A 17,350-nucleotide genomic window follows, 5' to 3' on the forward strand; every position below is an offset into this window, starting at 1 on the left:
ATGCATAGCAAAACCGCCGTAAACTGTACAAGTAACTCTTTATTCAGTGTGTACACAAGTATAGTAATATATTATGTGTTACAGCTCAACATAAACCTTTTATTTATTGATAAATGTATATAAGTTGCTTTGAAATCACCTATGTTATCCATCCTTTGTTGTAACATGTACGCTATAGACATCATCACACTATTATAAGCACGTTTGTCATAATTCAACAAGTGCTGTGCAGTTCAAGCAAATTCTATTACTGATAATAATAATAACAATATGCTGGCAAATGGTTTAATATTATTAAGAAAATTCCCTGCCCATCAGGCATAAAGTGGAACAAAACTTAACCTCCTCCAATTCTTCCAATTCACCATCTATCAAGACAGCTATGTTACATTCAAGTGGTCATGAAAAGTTTTGCAATAGTGGCACCTTGAGGAAGTCAGACATTATAGGAATATACTTTCCACATTTCCACAGGAGTAAACAATGGGACAGCAACTATCCAAAACCTTTCAGAGTTATCTTGCAGTAATATACAATATGGGCATAATCAGAAAGAGAACAAACAATAATGACTTATTGCTGTGGTCCTGTTCTTTTAGGTGGTCATCCTGGCTTGACTGACAGATTGGTGAATGTTCTGGAAGGCACATCTGTCAGTCACCATCTCACGACTGGGAGGTCACCACTGCCAGAGATTCTGTGGCTGAAGCAAACAAAAACAACAGTCATTTTGTTTGATATGAATAAAATCTCTGTGCATGACTTGGTGATTTAGAGATCAATGATTCTTATCACAGAATTTAAATGAGTAGAATGGACATATATTGACATATCTGTGCAGCCTTTCCAACTTCTGCCATAAACCATTCTTTCTAATACACCGATAAATCAATTTCAACAGGCAGCAGAATTTGCTCTGAGAAAAACTGGAAGATATGATTCACCTGTGGAACTTCTATGATGTGGCTATCAAAGAAAATCTTGATGATGTCCATTCTACCATCTCTAGTTCAATGGAGAGTGTGCCTCTTTTCAGCTCTTTACCTTCTCAACTGTACTACTACATCACTGAGCAGCTTTTTACAGTCCACTTAGACCCCTTTGACTCTGTGGATACAGGCAGAAATACAATGGATTTGATCAGAGCCAAACATGGAGCATGTCTCAGATTATGTGTTTGAAAGGCAAAACTAAACAGAGTTAATATATAGTCATAATGTGCACTATTGTGTTATTGTCTTATTCACATGTTTGTACACTGACAGCCAGGCTACTGCTATAAAGTTTGTTACTGCATTTATTTTTTTCAGTTTTTAGCCGCGACCAGCAGCTCTATAGCTCCCTCTGCTGGTCAGTCGGTCCACAAATATTTCCCCATCCTTCGGTGGCCACATTTTGCACCCTAGGAGTCTGGAACAAGGTCAAGTGCGTATGTGTGTGAAGGTGTGAGTTTTTGTTCATGCCAATTCGCTAAAAGGGAGTGTGCCAGTGGGATTGCCCGTTAAAAAAAAGGTTTAGATTCATGTACAATGGAAAAACTTTGTAGGAAAACAGGCACACATACACACAAACACTTATAGACAGACATACACTTCTATTTGTGACAGTTTGCCCCGCCCCTCACTTTAGCCACACCCCTTTCATGAACCATCTTGTGGGGAAACTAATTGCGCTCAGCAGAGTTCCTTTTTTATTGGTGTTGGTTTGCCCCGCCCCTATACCTTAGCCACACCCCCTTCATTACTCCCTACTATTACCCCCTTCACCTTCATTACTGGCCTCATCAGAGTTCTTGTTTCAGTGGTGTGAGTTAGCTCCGCCCCTATATCTCACCCACGCTCCATTCATGACTGTTTGCTTAGTCCTGTGATGACCCCCAAAAGTGCCCAAAACAGAGTTCATTTTCATTGATGATGGTTTGCCCCGCCCCTATACTTTAGCCACACACCCTCTCTTAACTTATGAACCATTGGTTGTTGTTGTGAGAGGCATCACTGACTTCAGCAGAGGCTCATTTTTCAGTGGTGTAGGTTAGCCCTGCCATCCCGTTCCTTTGGTCTGTCAGTTCACTGGTCCACTAAAATCTATCCATTCATTGGTTAAGCTGTGCTGATCCTATAGCAACCACAACTTCCTATCTATGAGGCTGAAATTTGCCATTGAGTTCAAGTGTTTGTGAGGCTGTGCCTGCATGGATGCATGTACATACTTAGTCGCTGCTATTGCAAATTCACACTTGTTTCTTATTGTTTTTGTTAATTTTAAGAACTTTGGAGTGATTATAATTCATCTTGGGGGAGGATCACTCACTCAAGCCCATTAGGGTTTCCTTGCCTCTCCTGCACAATTTGTCTGTTGTGTTTATGATACTTTTATTGTGTGCAAATAAATAAAAATCGAATCAAATCAAATCTGTACACTTTGTGTCCTTACTTTGTCCTTCCACCACTGCCTCCTTAGCCTCTTCTGCTATCTCCACAGCCCCATCACTGGTCACCTTCTCCTCCTGCTCTCCTAAAGCAGCAGGTGGCGCCACCTCCTCTTCTGCTACTGGAGCGGTGTGGCAGGAGTGGCAGTGCTCGGCCTCCTTCACTGGTGCCTCTGATGTTGACTCTGGTTCAGCAGCTGGAAGAATCTCCAGGTCTGATCCAGCAGATGCAGCTGCCAGCTGATTCGTGTCCACAGCTGGTGCAGCTTCATTTTCTGCTTCCTCGATTGCCTCTTCTGCTGCTGGGGCTTCAACTGCTGCCTCCTCCACTGAAGTCTCAGCATCAGGGGCCTGCTCAGCAGGAGCCACTTCTTCCACTGGAGTAGCTTCTTCAGAGAGGGAATCCACCTCAGCAGCAACTTCCTCAACAGATACAACTTCATCTGGCGAGGCCTCTGCAGAAGGGGCAGCCTCAGGGACTGAAGTCTGCGCCCCAGTGTCAATCTCAGCCTCTCCTTCCTCCTCCACAACAGGGGCTGCACTTATAACGTCTTCATGAGGAGGTGCAACTGGGTCCTCCTCCTTATCTGCTGCAGCAGGATCAGGCGTCTCTGCAGCTGGAGCTTCTGCATCTTCTATTTCAGCCGCTTCTTCAATGGGGGCATCAACAGTGACAGCAGGAGCTTCAGCAGGCTTCTCCTCATTCACTATAACAGCAGCTTCATCAGCTTCAGATGGAGCTACATCTTCAGCTACTTCTTCCTTGGTTTCTGCCAAGACCTCTGGTTCTAGCCCCTCCACTGTGGACTCCAAAGCCCCAGATATTGTTCCATCTCCATCCATCTGCCGGACAGCACTCACTATGCTGGTCTCACCAACAGAAGCTGCAGCAATTTCCACTGTGGTGCCGGCCAGGATCTTTACAGCCGCGAGGAGGTCTGGCTGAGAGTCTGGTGGAGAAAAGGGGGTCAATAAATAAGTGTTTTGAGATTTAGAGGAAAAACTGAGTTCTCCAAATTTCTCTAATGTGGCCCAAAAGCATGACTCCAAAAGCCTGTTTTAGCTTTATGTACAGTAAAACAATTTTAAATTGACATTTCATACCGAATCTTATAAAAACATACAGATACTGTGACAGGTTTATGATTTAAGCATGTATTGTAATAGTGTTGAATTTTGCAATGCACTACACTCTCATATGAATGAAGTCTTTTTAGAAACTGACAGCCTCCTGTACTTTGGACTGTCCTACAGTGTGAGAGCAATATATTGTGTATAAATTCCACTTACCTAAACAGGCCTCTACCACTGGGTTGTACAAGGTCACTCCGGAAATACTCTACAGGAGACTACTTGGCTAGTTCATGCCCCTCCTATTGGTGAAAATCTTTACATAATGTGTGAAACATGCACATTTGCCACAGACTTTGACACACCTGTTACCCTAGATGTGTATTATGAATGATAATCATGATAACACACAATATTAATAAATGACCCTCAGGCCTTAGATAAAGATTAAGCCAAGAAGTGGACATTCAATGTTCATCTCAACGTAAAAAAAAAAAAAAGTCAGTTGTATGGCATTCTTCTTTAGATAGTAATGCAGTGTAAAGTAATAATGATGGAAGAGAAAAGTAGGACATCAAAGGTCATGTGCCTGGCTGCCGCCCACAGCGTGCCATGTGCAGGATTGGCACCCAGTCTGACAAGCATCAGGACACCCTATAACGAGTCCAGTAATCTGGGATTAGTTTTAACTTGTGTCTGTCAAGCAGCTTTAACTTGCACTCTCACAATCACGACTCCTTATAAAATGCTTATAAAAATGCTTATAAAATGCTGCAAAATTTGAAGTTACATCATTTTACAAATCTAGAGTGAATTTAAGAGAAAGAGGCAACCTGTGGCACAGTAGCATGAACTTGGAAGTGCACGACTGAGTGCTTGCTAAATGCTTCAGTATGTTGAAAACCTGATGAACAGAACCGGTCACACCCATTTGCTTAACTGATCCTCACCTGCAGGTTCCCTCTACCTATTGCAGGCTCCCATATGATTAGCTTACAGACCAATATATTGTATGATCAATATACATGGGTTTCAAAAGCAAAGAGTTATTCAGTTGCCAATTATGCTCACTGACAAAGACCTTGTACAATCTTTAACACAAATTCATAGGGGCATGAACGTGGCACAGGGATTCTTCAGAAAAAGGAGTCACTACAGGAAACATGTTGTTCTGTAAGTACTATTCAAACATATTCTACATCCAAAGAAACACAGAAAAAGGGGGGGGGGGGGGGGGGGGGGGGGGGGGGGGGGCTCCAGAAAGGTCCAATAATAGTCAAGAAAAATAATCTACATACACATGTAAGAAATAATGCAATATAGAACCAAAACATAATGACAAAGTCTTTATTGAATAGTTTCAACTTCCCTTATTATTCAATAATGTTTCATTCTTGGAGAAAAACACTAAACTGCATTAGTCATGATGACAACTTTGATGAAAATACGAAACATCCAATGCCGAGAGATAGAGGTGAATGAAAGTGGTTTCTGGGGTGATCCCTTAGAAGATTTAAATTTCACAGTTAAGAGATGACAGCACTACAGTGTCTGAACATATAAAAGGAAAGAAATGGCTTTGAAACTCTTGAACTGGCAAAGGATAGTCATACAGGATCATCATGTGTGTATTGTATGGTCCGTTGTGTGAAAAGCCAAAATGTTATGGTCGGGCTTGTACGTGGGTGATAAACTGGGAGTTGCATATCAAATCTGGGTTCGGGCTTGGATAATTCCACAGTGATAAGGCAAGCCAAATGCTCAGATGGATGAAGTAGATGCAGACTGGCATAAACGGGCTGTAGACAAACTGGTGTGATGTGGGGGGTTACAAGTCACATCTCACCTTGAGGACAGATTGGACATCATTTTGGAAGAAAAGTAGAGAAGAGATGGAGGAAAAGCAGCAAGCAGGTTTTTGGTTTACATCTCACAGTAAGGTACAGAAGATTCAGGATGAAGCTCGCTGCCTGCTTACCCTTCTATCCAGCACATCTGGCCATAACCTGCCTGAGGCATTTAAGATTAATAGGATAAATGTATATATTACACTCTTACTTTTATCTGAATTTGGTGAGATGCTAAGCTGGATGAGTAAAAATTGTGTCGAAAGCAAAGAAAGAACAGTTTTCTAGAAAAAAGGGGAGAAGTTATTGTCTCCGTTTTGAAATTCCAGACAAATCAAGGAACAAGATGCACGCTTATGTCCCGTTTTAAAGAGCACTTGGAATTATCTTTTTACAGATAGTCAGGACTCAGTACAACATTTACATTCATCAACTTGCATTTCTATCCCTTTCACCACCCATTTCAACCTCTTTCAACACTCCTCCATACAACTATGTAGATAGCAGCAAAACCCACAAACTGGATTTGCACTGGCGATAAGAATTCCTAAAGAAAGAATTTTCTGAAAGGAGTTTAAGAATCCTTATTAAAATAATCTAACCTGGCAGCTTAATGCCAACTGTTATTGATTAGGTCTGTGCAGGATGGGATGAGGTAAGGGCAAGGGCAATGAAAAACTGGACCGATGGACCCCTAGCTGCTATGCAATAAACCAACTGGAAGTGAAATCCAAATGTCTTTTGGTGTTTATGCATCCTTAAATAGGGGTTCATGAGTCCATTTTTCCATGGCCCAGAGAAGTGGGACACACACTCACACACACACACAACACAGCTAATCCCTAGCCCTCCCCACTGGGTGAACCTCAAACCATCAAAGCCTTAAGCGGCCACTGCCTCTGCAGCAGGGGCAGCCTCAGCCTCAGCAGCTGCAGCGCCAGTCTCTGCCTCAGCAAGTGGAGAGGGAGGGACTTCCTCTACTGCTGCCGTACCATCACTCTCAGCTGCAGGGGCTTCTGCCGGCGCCTCCTCCGTGGCAACCGCTTCCACGACGACAGGAGCCGCTTCGGGAGCTGTTTCAGTAACGGCGACGGCCTCCTCTGCAGCCGTCGGCTCAGCTGCAGCCTCAGCAACGACCTCAGCAGCAGGGGCAGCCGCTTCCTCGGAAACAGATTCAACAACGGGTTCAGCGGCGGTCTCTGCCACAGGTTCTGCTGTGGCGTCGGACTGAGCGGTGACCTCGGTGGCCGCTGCCGTCTCCTCCTCGGGGGCAGCTTCAGCTTCAACAGCTACCTCTGGGGCTGCCTCGGCTGCAGGAGCTGATCAGGGTGCAAAGAAAACAGGAAGTGAGGAGAGAGAAAGAAAAACAACTTTTGCTCAAAGCCTTTTCTCAGTATGTATTATGTGCCATAAGAAAGGGGGAAAATACACCCCAAAATACTTATACAGCACTCTTAAAAACCAACAACAAACAAATGTCAGGGACATGCAAGTAGTGGGAGAGAGGTGGTTTGTACATTTTGGTCTGAGGGTAATGCTGCAGGAACGGTCATGAGCTCACCAAAATCGACAGGGTTCATCCTCTGGGGCGCATGAATATGCTCACCAATGTCATGGCAATCTGCCTAATACACTGTGAGACATCAAATCTGACATTTTGACCTGAGGGTGGCGCGAGAGGAAAAGTGACATGACATCACAACTGATAGGGTTCCTTCCCCGGGACGCACAAGTACACTGAGCAAATTAGTAAGCAATCCATTACAGTAAGGGTAAAACCAAATCATAAAAAAGCAAATCCTTCAATACACAACAATACACCCTACAAAGTTCTCACCAGTGATGGTTGGACCTGCAGGGCAACAGAGTTACTTGACTGAGTGCTCATTATATTTTGAACTGGGAGATGAATGGTGCAGTGCTTCAAAGAAATCCATACAACCACACACTTGCTGATGAATTAATGAATTATACTCAAAGTATTTTTATGCTTGCTTTAAACAGTCTGGGTAGACTAATGTTATTTTGCAAGTGAAAAATATTACAGAGAGCAGTGAAAATAGTAGTGTTTTTTTCCCTCCTTAATGTACAAAACAAACCGAACCCAAAATTGGGACCCAAAAATTGCAATACAAACCGAACTGTGGATTAGTCGAATTGTTACACCTAATTTACAGATAAGTCAATTGTTTGCCCTGAGGGTGGCGCTAGTGGGAGGGCCTATATTTATTACTCCTTTGTTTTTTCCTAAGGACGGCTGGTAATGTGATACTGCTGACGTGACAAGCATGTCAGGCACTGATCAGCTCCAGGTGACTAGGAGGTCAAACGGTGCTTCTAATCCTCTCAAATACTTCAGCGAGCCTCAAATAAGCTCGCCTAACAAAATGCTCTTTGACCCCAAGTCAACAAATATGGTTGTTGTTGTTGTTGTTGGAGGTCAAAACCATAAGACTTAGAAAGTGCCTAAAAGCTCAAGCAGCTGTTAAAACCATCAGCATGATAGTAAAAACTTGGATAATCCTTAGCCAACATGTTTTCTGGGGACAGAAATATAATAATACAATAATTTGACAGTCTAATGGCTCGTCATTGGTGCTGTCGCTGCTGGCTGGTTGGTGTCAGGTGAAATAACAGGCTGGTCATATGGATATCCTTGAGAAAAAGATGCTCAACTCCAAGTGATGCGGCAAAAGCAGCACAGCTCACGGTATATATTTAGCGTAATTATGAGAAAATTATATTATGTTCTGTATAAAATATTTGCTGTTCATGGCAGATGTCGTGTTCAGTGGAAATGAGCAGTTTGGGGCTGAAGCACAGTCTCTTTATCAAAGTTTTGTGGCTAAAAATCTCAAGTAAAAGCAGATCTTACAATACGGATTTACAGGTCTGCTTAAGTAATCTGAAATTACAGTTTTTCATCACATTTTCAACCCACTAAGAGAGACATTATTACATTTTTACATATGATTACAGTATCTGACTTTTAGATTTGGTTAAAAATGGTGTCAGTAGCCTGTGTGTGTGTGAGTGTGTCCAGTGCTGGGCTTCAGAGGCTGCAGAGCAGATGGCTCTGTGGCGCAATGGATAGCGCATTGGACTTCTAGTCAAGCACAGGAGAAGTGATTCAAAGGTTGTGGGTTCGAGTCCCACCAGAGTCGTGATTTTAGAGTGATGACGAGGAACTGGCTGTTGGGTGGAACTGGCGTGTGTCGTCCGTCAGCTGAAAGTCAAGACCTCAAAATAATTCTCATGACAGAAAGAGTTGTATTTGTGAACTCCTGAGTGCATTGTTTCACTGCGGTTTAGCATGGACGCTCACGAAGACACATCATGACAACATGTCTTTTAGCCTCATATGCAGGCACTGATCAATATTAAAGCCTGATGCCTGAAGGGTGACAGACAGAATCAATGATCACAGGCAGTCCAAAAAAACAGCTTCTGCATTTGGAGCATTAAATTGAATCACATATTAATACAAAGTGTTGTGTGTTTATTGAAAGACACTGAAGCACCTGGATAACCTAATCCTTATGTCTCTGAATCGAGATTTTTCTCTTAAAAATTTGCATAATTAGAAAATCACCGGCCAGTTTACAGCCAAGGTAATATATACTACCTATCTGTGCAGGGATCAAGGCTTTGGGCTCCATTTTGAGCAGAGGCGATCCCAGACGGCATGCACCAAGCTGATTTTGGTGAGAGCACGAAGTCTGACTCCTGCACACACTAGTGAGCCAGCCCGGGCACACAGCCATTATCCCTCCAGGCCCAAACCGGCTGAACAGACAAATAAATTTGCAGACAGAAATCAAAGTGGACAGGCAGGATTAACCTATTGAGCCTGACCATTCTACCATGATTGATATTTGGGTGGCAGAAACCCGCTGAAACATACGTCTCATCCCCTGATTCTGTGCTCTCCTCCCCTCAGGCAGCACGAACTGATGGCAGAAAAATGTGCGATGTGAGTTTTGCACGGTTTCGGTGGAATGCAACTTTGCTTCACCTCTGGACCTTTTTGGTTCAGTTGCTGAATTCCTCAGCACTGAACAAACACACATCACAGGAAGAAAGGGTAGAATCACTGACTACGTTCACACCCACAAAATAATCTGTTTTTGCCTTTATTCTGAAAAAGACAATATTCCTATGGCTGACACTACTAACATCCCTGTTTACATGCAGCCATGTATACTCGACTTGTTTGACCGTGTGCACACAGCCTCCCTCTTTCATTCATTCATTCAACCACCTTTTTGAAAAGGTCGGAGTTGCAATATTTGTGCATATCCAAAAACCTGTTGATATCCAAGTCTTTCATAATGTTTAAAAGTAGGTGTGTTTCTCCTTCTGAACAGTAATGTGGGTTTTTCTTTAAAGAATGCATCTTTACTCCAGCCTTGAAAAATGTTGGCTAGTTGGGTGTGTTCACAACGCACAGGGCTGACCATAAAACAGCAGCCATGATTCACAAACTGTGGTTAAAACCCCCAAGCTGAGATGCAGTCTTAATGCGCTGTACACATGACCAAAGATGGCTCCTAAAACTCTAAAAATATCGGCATATTCCGCATGTTTTAATTGAAAAATGCTACATTCAGAAAAAGGCCTAACTTGGAATTTGTTTACGTGGCTCATATCAAATTAGGAATATTGTCACATTCTGAATAATAGTGAAACATTAGAGTGCATGTAAATGTGTTGAGTGTGGGACACACACGTGCATATTTAGGAGGTGTGTGAAAGACGTTTGGGCTACTCACCCTTTGTGTTGGAGGTCATGCTGGCGAGTCTGTCTTCATACCTCTCACTGTCACCATTGACTGTCTTGTAGGCCTGGGCAGAGCATGAGGAGATGTGTGGAGATATGCATTTTACATTCTAACATACAAAAAAAAAATCAGAATACAATTGCAAAAGGTCATTTAGTCGAACCAATCAACACATCTGATGGACCCCTGTGCACTGCCAAAAGCCTTGCATGCAGTATTCAGGTTCATTTGAGCAACACTGCTGCGCTTTACCAGTGAATGAATCTTCCCTGACTGTGGCCGTCTGTAGAGACAACAGGGTTTGTCAGAAAGCACAATGCACCTTTTATGGCCTTTCCAGTCCCTAAGCTGTGGTAATGTCTGCTCCCTGACACCAGTTACCACACGGCCAGCTCTCACCAGAGGGAACATGTAATAGGCTTCCAGTTTAGGCACAAACCAGCCCAGACTCCACGGTGTGATGCTAAGGAAGGATGATCCCAGGCAAGTGCTTCAGGATAGTCCAGTTAACTTCCTCATGGTAATTATGGTTTGTACAGGGAGCAAACTTAGCTGTAAACAGAGATGGAGACCTGCGCTTCGCCTGATGTTTCTCGTGTTCCCATATCCTCTTAGTGAGTGCTTGTGGGTCATGCCCCAGCAAATATAAAGTCTTTACAATATTAATATCCTAAGCTGACATTTTCCCTACTAAGGACACTGGAAAGGACTGTGAAAAGGACACGCAGACATCCGCATGATTAACATGCAGAAACAGCATATAGCAACAATATTTTAATTTGTTCCCAGTGTTTACATTGCAATAAAACGATGCCATTTATGCTGACAAAACTGTTTTTCCAGTTTGGCGGACACAAACTCTCATTGGGTATTGCCAAGGACTTTATGATCCAATAGGTATCACGATACATGGGTCATGATACCATTTTGTATGACAATAACAGAATTAACAGAAAAGTATAAACCCAGCTTCAAGCCATTTTAATTCATTGAAACAAAATTAGCAAAATGTGTCTAAACACAATGCACTAAAATGTGGATGCAATAACATTGAAGGAATATGAAGTGTGATACATATCAGTGCAAGAGGCTAGAGAACTGATACAGCATAAAAAAAAATAGCATTGCAATACCCAGTCAAATCAGTGTTTTTGCACAGTTCCAGTGGATATACAGGAAATTCTCAAGTCTAGTGTCTTAAGTTAAATGGACCATTATATTCTTGTTTACTTTCTTTTTTTTAAAAAAAAAAAAAAGATAAATGGTGAATCAATGACTTTCTCAAATGGATTTACAGGGACGAGAAAGGGGACACAAAGATGAAGAAGACTTTGAGGGTCACCAACGAGAAAAACTGGTGAAAATGGAGCGGGGAAATCACCGAAACTCACATAGACCACTGCGGCGGTCATGCCTCCTCCACACAGAAGAATGTATGTCATGTTGGAGGAGCCACCAGGGATCCCAAAGGACATGGGGCGCGCTGGAGCCACTGAGGAAGACACAGGAAGACAAGGTACAATGTCAAGAGGGTTGACTGACAAGGGCACTTTGGAAAATTGAGCATAAAGTCATATGCATAGTGACTTTTTTTGTTAAATCAAGCCTGGAGTGGTTTCTTTCTTCTGTGACCAACTCTTTTATGGTCTGGTGACCAAATCATTGCTGTTGTCGGGTAAGATTTGCTTTGTGTGTAATGAAATCCAAACTCTGCATCATCAGTGCGTTTGATAATTCACCAGACCTCTTTTCCTCATCTTTTTGTCACTGCATTACTCATAGGAATTGTCACCCCAAATGAAGTTGGACTTGGCACAAACAACAGTCTATTCTGTTAGTGACAACATGTCTCCATCCCTTAATCCACTTACACAATACACCCGCTGTCATTTGTAGCAGAAGCGATGGAAAGATTTAGCCGCAGCCAAGCTAAACACTGAATTGTCCCTGAAATTAAGCCCCCCCACGCACACACACAAACACACAGAAACTTCCTGCTCTGAGATCTAGGATCTGCATCTAAACAAATAATTTACACTATCTGATGGACTTGGGTGCACATGGTGGTCAACCAGGCCGTCAACACTCATGCAAGCCCGACTGCAGTTTGTCAAACCTGAAAGGAGATCTGTCAAGGCGACCCGAGGCTTTCATTGATCGCTTAATAGGCTATTGTTGTTTTAGTGGAAAGGTGAGTCTAACGTGAAGAGTGTGTGTGTGTGTGTGTGTGTGTGTGTGTGTGTTTACAGGATTGCCAGTGGTGTATGCAGGGGACACCATAAATAAAACCGCCGTCCATCCCAAACAGTGCCTGGGCCTAATCTCTTCCTACGTGTCACACACAAACAAAAACACAAACACGCCTGCAACGTATTCATGCAAGTGCACACGCACACACACACTTTCTCACAGTGAGATGGAGAGGGTGTGTGTGTGTGTGTGTGTGTGTGTGTGTGTGAGTGTGTGCATGTATGAGAGTTGCTCCTCCAGGCTAACTAGCCCAGTTGCAGCAGTGAAAGAACACAATGTACAGCATGGCCTCCCTCCCCCCACTCTCCTCTCTCCTTCCTTTCCACATCCCCCTTCCTTTTTCTCTCCATGTTAAGCCGGACATTTTCAAGAACACCTTGTATTCATGTGCAGATTGGGATTATTCGATTGGGATTGATCGACCAGTTGGTTTCACAAGTATCAGTGCTTTTCAAAGTACTGATGTAGGCTTGACCGATTACCTAAGCAAGAGATTAAAAATACATGTGGACTTCTCTCCTTCAACTTGACCAAAGGACAGCTTTATTATTAAAAAAAAAAAAAATGGGGCCAATGCACTTAAAAAGTTAGAGTTATCCAAAAACAACTAGTTTTCATTTGCAGTTGCGGGGCAGAAAGTTAAAGATAGTTCCTGTACAACTATTAAAATATCAGAGAAGGGCCACCATGAATCAGTCACAAAAACACAATTCAAAGCTATCAAAAAAGCTACTATACATATGTTAGATATAGGGCAGCTTGATTAGGGTCAACACAATACATCACGTAAAGACATTCAAAATATTTTTAACCCCTTTGTGACTGCAGTGAGCAAGTTGGGAGACTATTTATTATATTTTAGAGTACTAAAGTTTATTCAGTTCTTTAATGTCACTGTCTACGGCAAATTACCTAACTTTATATCCTAAGTTGCCACGGTACACTAATACACTAAGCATCTTTAGCCATCTTTCTTTGAGACAGCTGAAAACTTGCATTCTCATTTGCTGACTCCGACTCCAGTGTGGTTTCCAAATTTTGCTTGGTCAGTTTTCACAAGCTATGGATGTTAATGGAGTCACAAGGGCAAGACCTTCCTTCGCTAAAGCCGAGTGCTGCACACTTCGTGTTGCTCCTTTTTCTTTTACGGCACTTTGTAGCTAATAAGAAAAGTGCTGTACATGCATTACTTGTATTAGTGACTATAATGATTAACTTTATTTATATGGCACCTTTCTTGACAGACAAAGTGATTCACAGAAAAACAAAACAAGCAGCAGCAGAATAAAACTACCAAAATGGGACACATGACAGCAAATACTGGCAACTGCTTAAAAAAAAAAAAAAGCTTTTTAAGAATGAATTTAAAAAAAAAAAAGAGGACAGAATTAACAAACCTAAGGCCGATGTCACATGGGAAAAATTTGTGGAATTTGGTTCCATGCAGCTGAGCTTTTTTGGAGGTCCAGCCAATGAAAATCATGAAGTGGGACTGCAGCATCATTTGGAATATGAACAGTAAAAATTTTATTTATAACATGCAGCTAATTGCATGGACGTTGCACTGTGTTAGGTTTAGGGTCTTTGGGGGTCCCATTGCAAAGCCTGAGGAACCTGAGCAGCTGGACCTAACCTGCAGATCAGACGGCGCCCAGACTCATGCAAGTCAAAAGTAAAATTTTAAAAACCAGTTCAATATGAAACTAGGAGCCAATTCAGGGCAGCGACTACTGTACTGTAATCCGGTTTCCTGGAACCATGATAATCCCAGCGGCAGCATTTTCAACCAACTGAAGGTGATTTAGCGAGGCTTGATACCCGAGTAGGGGACAAGGCAAACATGGGTGATGGGAAACACGCTGAGCCAACCCTGCAGGTAAGTCCTCGCGGCCAGTCCTTAACTCAGCTCCACTAATACCTATGACACAGCAGCCGTGAGCCTGCACAAGGCCAAGTCCAGGTTATTTATACAGGTAATCAGTTAATCCCTGCACTGAGGGTCAAGCCTGGCAAAATGGACACGCATGTCAGAAAGCAACGATAAAAACAGCCAAGATGGCTGCTGGGGTTGCCATAACATGCGTGGACATGCGTGGTGGAGGGACATGTGTCGTCCTGCCACTGCCATGTGCTGACAGAGAGACAGCAGGATCAGGGATGAGAATAAGAAGGCCTAGGACAAAACTAGCCCATGGCCACTGTGTGTTTGTGAGTGTGTGTGTGTGTGTTTGTTACGTAATGCAAGGGCAGACTATGCCTGCTCTTTCAGCTGAACAGGAGTCATCCACATCCCCTTTTTGCACACAAGCAGGTGTGCACAAACAAACACACACACACCTTACACACTGTCCATCCCTGCTTTTTTCCCCACACATAGGAGACACGCACATAAAGAAAATGAAAAGACCTGGAAACAGTGACTAGTTTATTTTACCCATTTGCAGGCCCTCGCTTCAGCAAACACGAGAACACAGTGTTCTTTGTGGCGCAGGCTCCACTTCTTTTTTTGTTTAATTACATTAGCTATAAGCCAAATTCTGGCTTTGCAGGTTTGTGAAGACAAAGTTTGCATAGCATCATTCACTGCTGAGTTTCTAAACAGGAAATTAAAGCAGCACAAGGGCCCCGGGTCCCCCTCCGCTTGAATTCCACATGCAGTGAAGCATGCAGAGAACCAAAAGCAGATGATCATCCTATCGAGAACATGTCAAAAACAGAAATCCATGTAGAAATAAAAGTCATCAGCTGTCCCGTCCACCTCAGGCTTCCATGCAAACTCAGAAGAGAGTGGGCCCTATAGTTTAATACGCAGCACTCAGGTTTTCAGAAATTTCACTTGAATTAGAGGTAATGGGTGATTTTAAAAGCTTAGTGGCTTTCATGTGTTTTTTTTCCCCCACTGCTGAGGAGCTGAGTCTTCTTATTTAAGAGAATAATCCCATGTGCCAGCTCATTAAAGTGTAAAACCTCGCCTGTAAAAGGTGCTTTAGTCACAAATGCAGGAGCATTTGAGCTCCTGCATTTACTCAAATCAAATTCTTGAGCTGGGTTATGTAAAAATGATGAGAAAGAGTTCAGTCGACTAGTCTGTGATGCGCTGTTTCATAACAAGTGTGCAGAACTGCGTGTTCCCAAAGCAGGACACACCTCCCGCAACTATCCACAGCGCAATAAGCAGCCTGCATTTTGTTTTAAGTCTACCGAAATTGGTGGAAAAATATTTTTTACATACAATATACAAATACGCATTTCAGCCTAGGAAGAAACCTCAAAGTATATTGCGCTTGCTGCTGCAACTATGCAAAGTACCTCAATAATTGCTCATAATTAGCTGAATTAACCAATCATGTAAAAGTTTCCAAAAGACTGCATGGACTCACCATTAGTGGGTGCTTGCTTGACGGCATTCCGTGCCAGGGGCCCCAGTCTCTGCCATGCCCGTCTGCAGAACATGTTGGCCGGCTGTGTCGGTGTTTCCAGCAGGAGCAGCTCGGGGAGAGTGACGAGCAGCGCTCCCAGCTGCCGCTCAGCTCACAGGGGCTGGCACGCCGCGCTCCGGAAGTCTAATTCCCATTCGTGTTTGCCGTGGCGGATTAAATAACTGGCCATAAAACATTAACCGCTTCAAGGTAAACTCCCCACCAGCCACCATGCTGTTCTGCGACACTGTACGCTCCTCCAGGCGGCATTATTTACTGTGATTTCAGCTGCGCTTTTAAGAAATCGACTTTATTCCCAAAGCTAATGCAGCGGTAGCCGACTACATTACCCACAATCCCTTACACGCGCTCCTAATCGGAGAGCTGTTACCATGGTGATGAAACGGCGTTGTGTGTGACTGACAGACTTTACTAATTAAACTCTGTTTATTGTGTTTATTTGTAAGATGGTACGGAATATGACGTGGAGGTGAATATTAATGTACATGTGGTCTGAATGTGATGAATGAAACACTTATTTTATGAAGATGAATGCAGAGAGGGAAATACATTTCATAGTAATGGTTAGAATCCATTAAGTTTTTTTTAATATTTTATTTTATTTTATTTTATTTTATTTGATTTGATTTTAGGGCTCATACTTAGGACAAGTAATTCTTCCTGTCATATTCATCCTGAACAAAGATCACTCTTCTTATATTCCTATTGTAGAATGTGTTTAGTCTGGTGCTCGATAATGAATTAATGCACTTTATAATGTTATAAAAAATAATCTATCATATTTTGGCCCATATGTTACTCACTGCCTTGTCTTTGCAGTGCTATTTGTACAGCAGCCTCATGGTTGTTTTTGCCTTCTTACATGCAGCAGCAGCTCCTTTCCTCCATCCCAAACAGAGGAGTTTAGTGATGCGCAGGTTTCCTCTCATTCCTCAGTCTTTGACACATTAACTTGGCCTGTATGCGTCAGATATAATAATGCAAAAATTAAACCGCGGATCAGTGTTCCTGTTCAGCTACAGGCCTTTTAAAAAGGAAGGATGAGGTCTCCCGCTCCCTCGAGCTGTTTAAACTGGATTATTACAGGGCATCCAGTTTGGTTACATGAAGAGACAGCAGCTGAAAATGTTACATAACAAACTCATGGGAGCTCATGGGAGGCCATTGTGTGTGTGTGCGTGTGTGAGTGAGAGAGAGAGAGAGAGAGAGAGAGAGAGAGAGAGAGAGAGAGAGAGAGAGAGTGAGAGAGAGAGAGAGAGAGAGCGAGAGAGATGAACATAAACATCACACAAAAAGTAAGGAAATTTGTGTTTGGTAGATTATTTCTTTGTTGTAACAATGCTTCTTGGCAATAAATCTTATACCGTTGGAAAGCCTCTTTATTTCCCTTTTAAAGGGTGCCACATTTGTAAGGAACATGCATTTGTGGGATGAGCAGCAGAGCTGAGTATGTGGGTTGCACCCATGAAAAATTTGTCAAATCTTCTCTGCCAATGCCTAACAGCTTATTTTGCTGTTGCTGTTGTTTTGAGC

General features: G+C 42.8%; 2 protein-coding genes and 1 non-coding gene across 6 annotated transcripts; 1 reads left to right on the forward strand and 2 right to left on the reverse strand.

Moving 5' to 3' along the window:
• Window positions 1-19: 19 nt before the first annotated feature.
• On the reverse strand, window positions 20-4,746 carry LOC115377494 (cytochrome c1-like). Of its 4 annotated transcripts, none has more exons than XM_030077404.1 (3): window positions 2,434-4,746; window positions 1,045-1,107; window positions 20-697 (listed from the first exon to the last, which is right to left on the reverse strand). In XM_030077404.1, the coding sequence occupies exons 1-2, from the start codon at window positions 3,269-3,271 to the stop codon at window positions 1,061-1,063; spliced, it is 885 nt and encodes a 294-aa protein (XP_029933264.1). In that variant the 5' UTR covers window positions 3,272-4,746; the 3' UTR covers window positions 20-697; window positions 1,045-1,060. The 4 variants fall into 4 exon arrangements, with proteins under 4 accessions (XP_029933264.1, XP_029933189.1, XP_029933438.1 ...); XM_030077329.1 differs by having other exon boundaries at window positions 20-703; XM_030077578.1 differs by lacking the exon at window positions 1,045-1,107.
• Window positions 4,747-4,832: 86 nt separating this feature from the next.
• Window positions 4,833-16,061, reverse strand: LOC115377833 (cytochrome c1-like). Its single transcript, XM_030077916.1, has 4 exons — window positions 15,758-16,061; window positions 11,519-11,619; window positions 10,119-10,191; window positions 4,833-6,665 (listed from the first exon to the last, which is right to left on the reverse strand). The coding sequence occupies exons 1-4, from the start codon at window positions 15,828-15,830 to the stop codon at window positions 6,229-6,231; spliced, it is 684 nt and encodes a 227-aa protein (XP_029933776.1). The 5' UTR covers window positions 15,831-16,061; the 3' UTR covers window positions 4,833-6,228.
• trnar-ucu (transfer RNA arginine (anticodon UCU)) lies at window positions 8,419-8,510 on the forward strand. The gene is given in 2 exon segments: window positions 8,419-8,455; window positions 8,475-8,510. It is a non-coding gene; the product is annotated as a tRNA-Arg (tRNA).
• Window positions 16,062-17,350: the final 1,289 nt, after the last annotated feature.

This window comes from Myripristis murdjan, chromosome 1 (genome assembly GCF_902150065.1).
Source record: "Myripristis murdjan chromosome 1, fMyrMur1.1, whole genome shotgun sequence".
Taxonomy (NCBI): domain Eukaryota; kingdom Metazoa; phylum Chordata; class Actinopteri; order Holocentriformes; family Holocentridae; genus Myripristis; species Myripristis murdjan.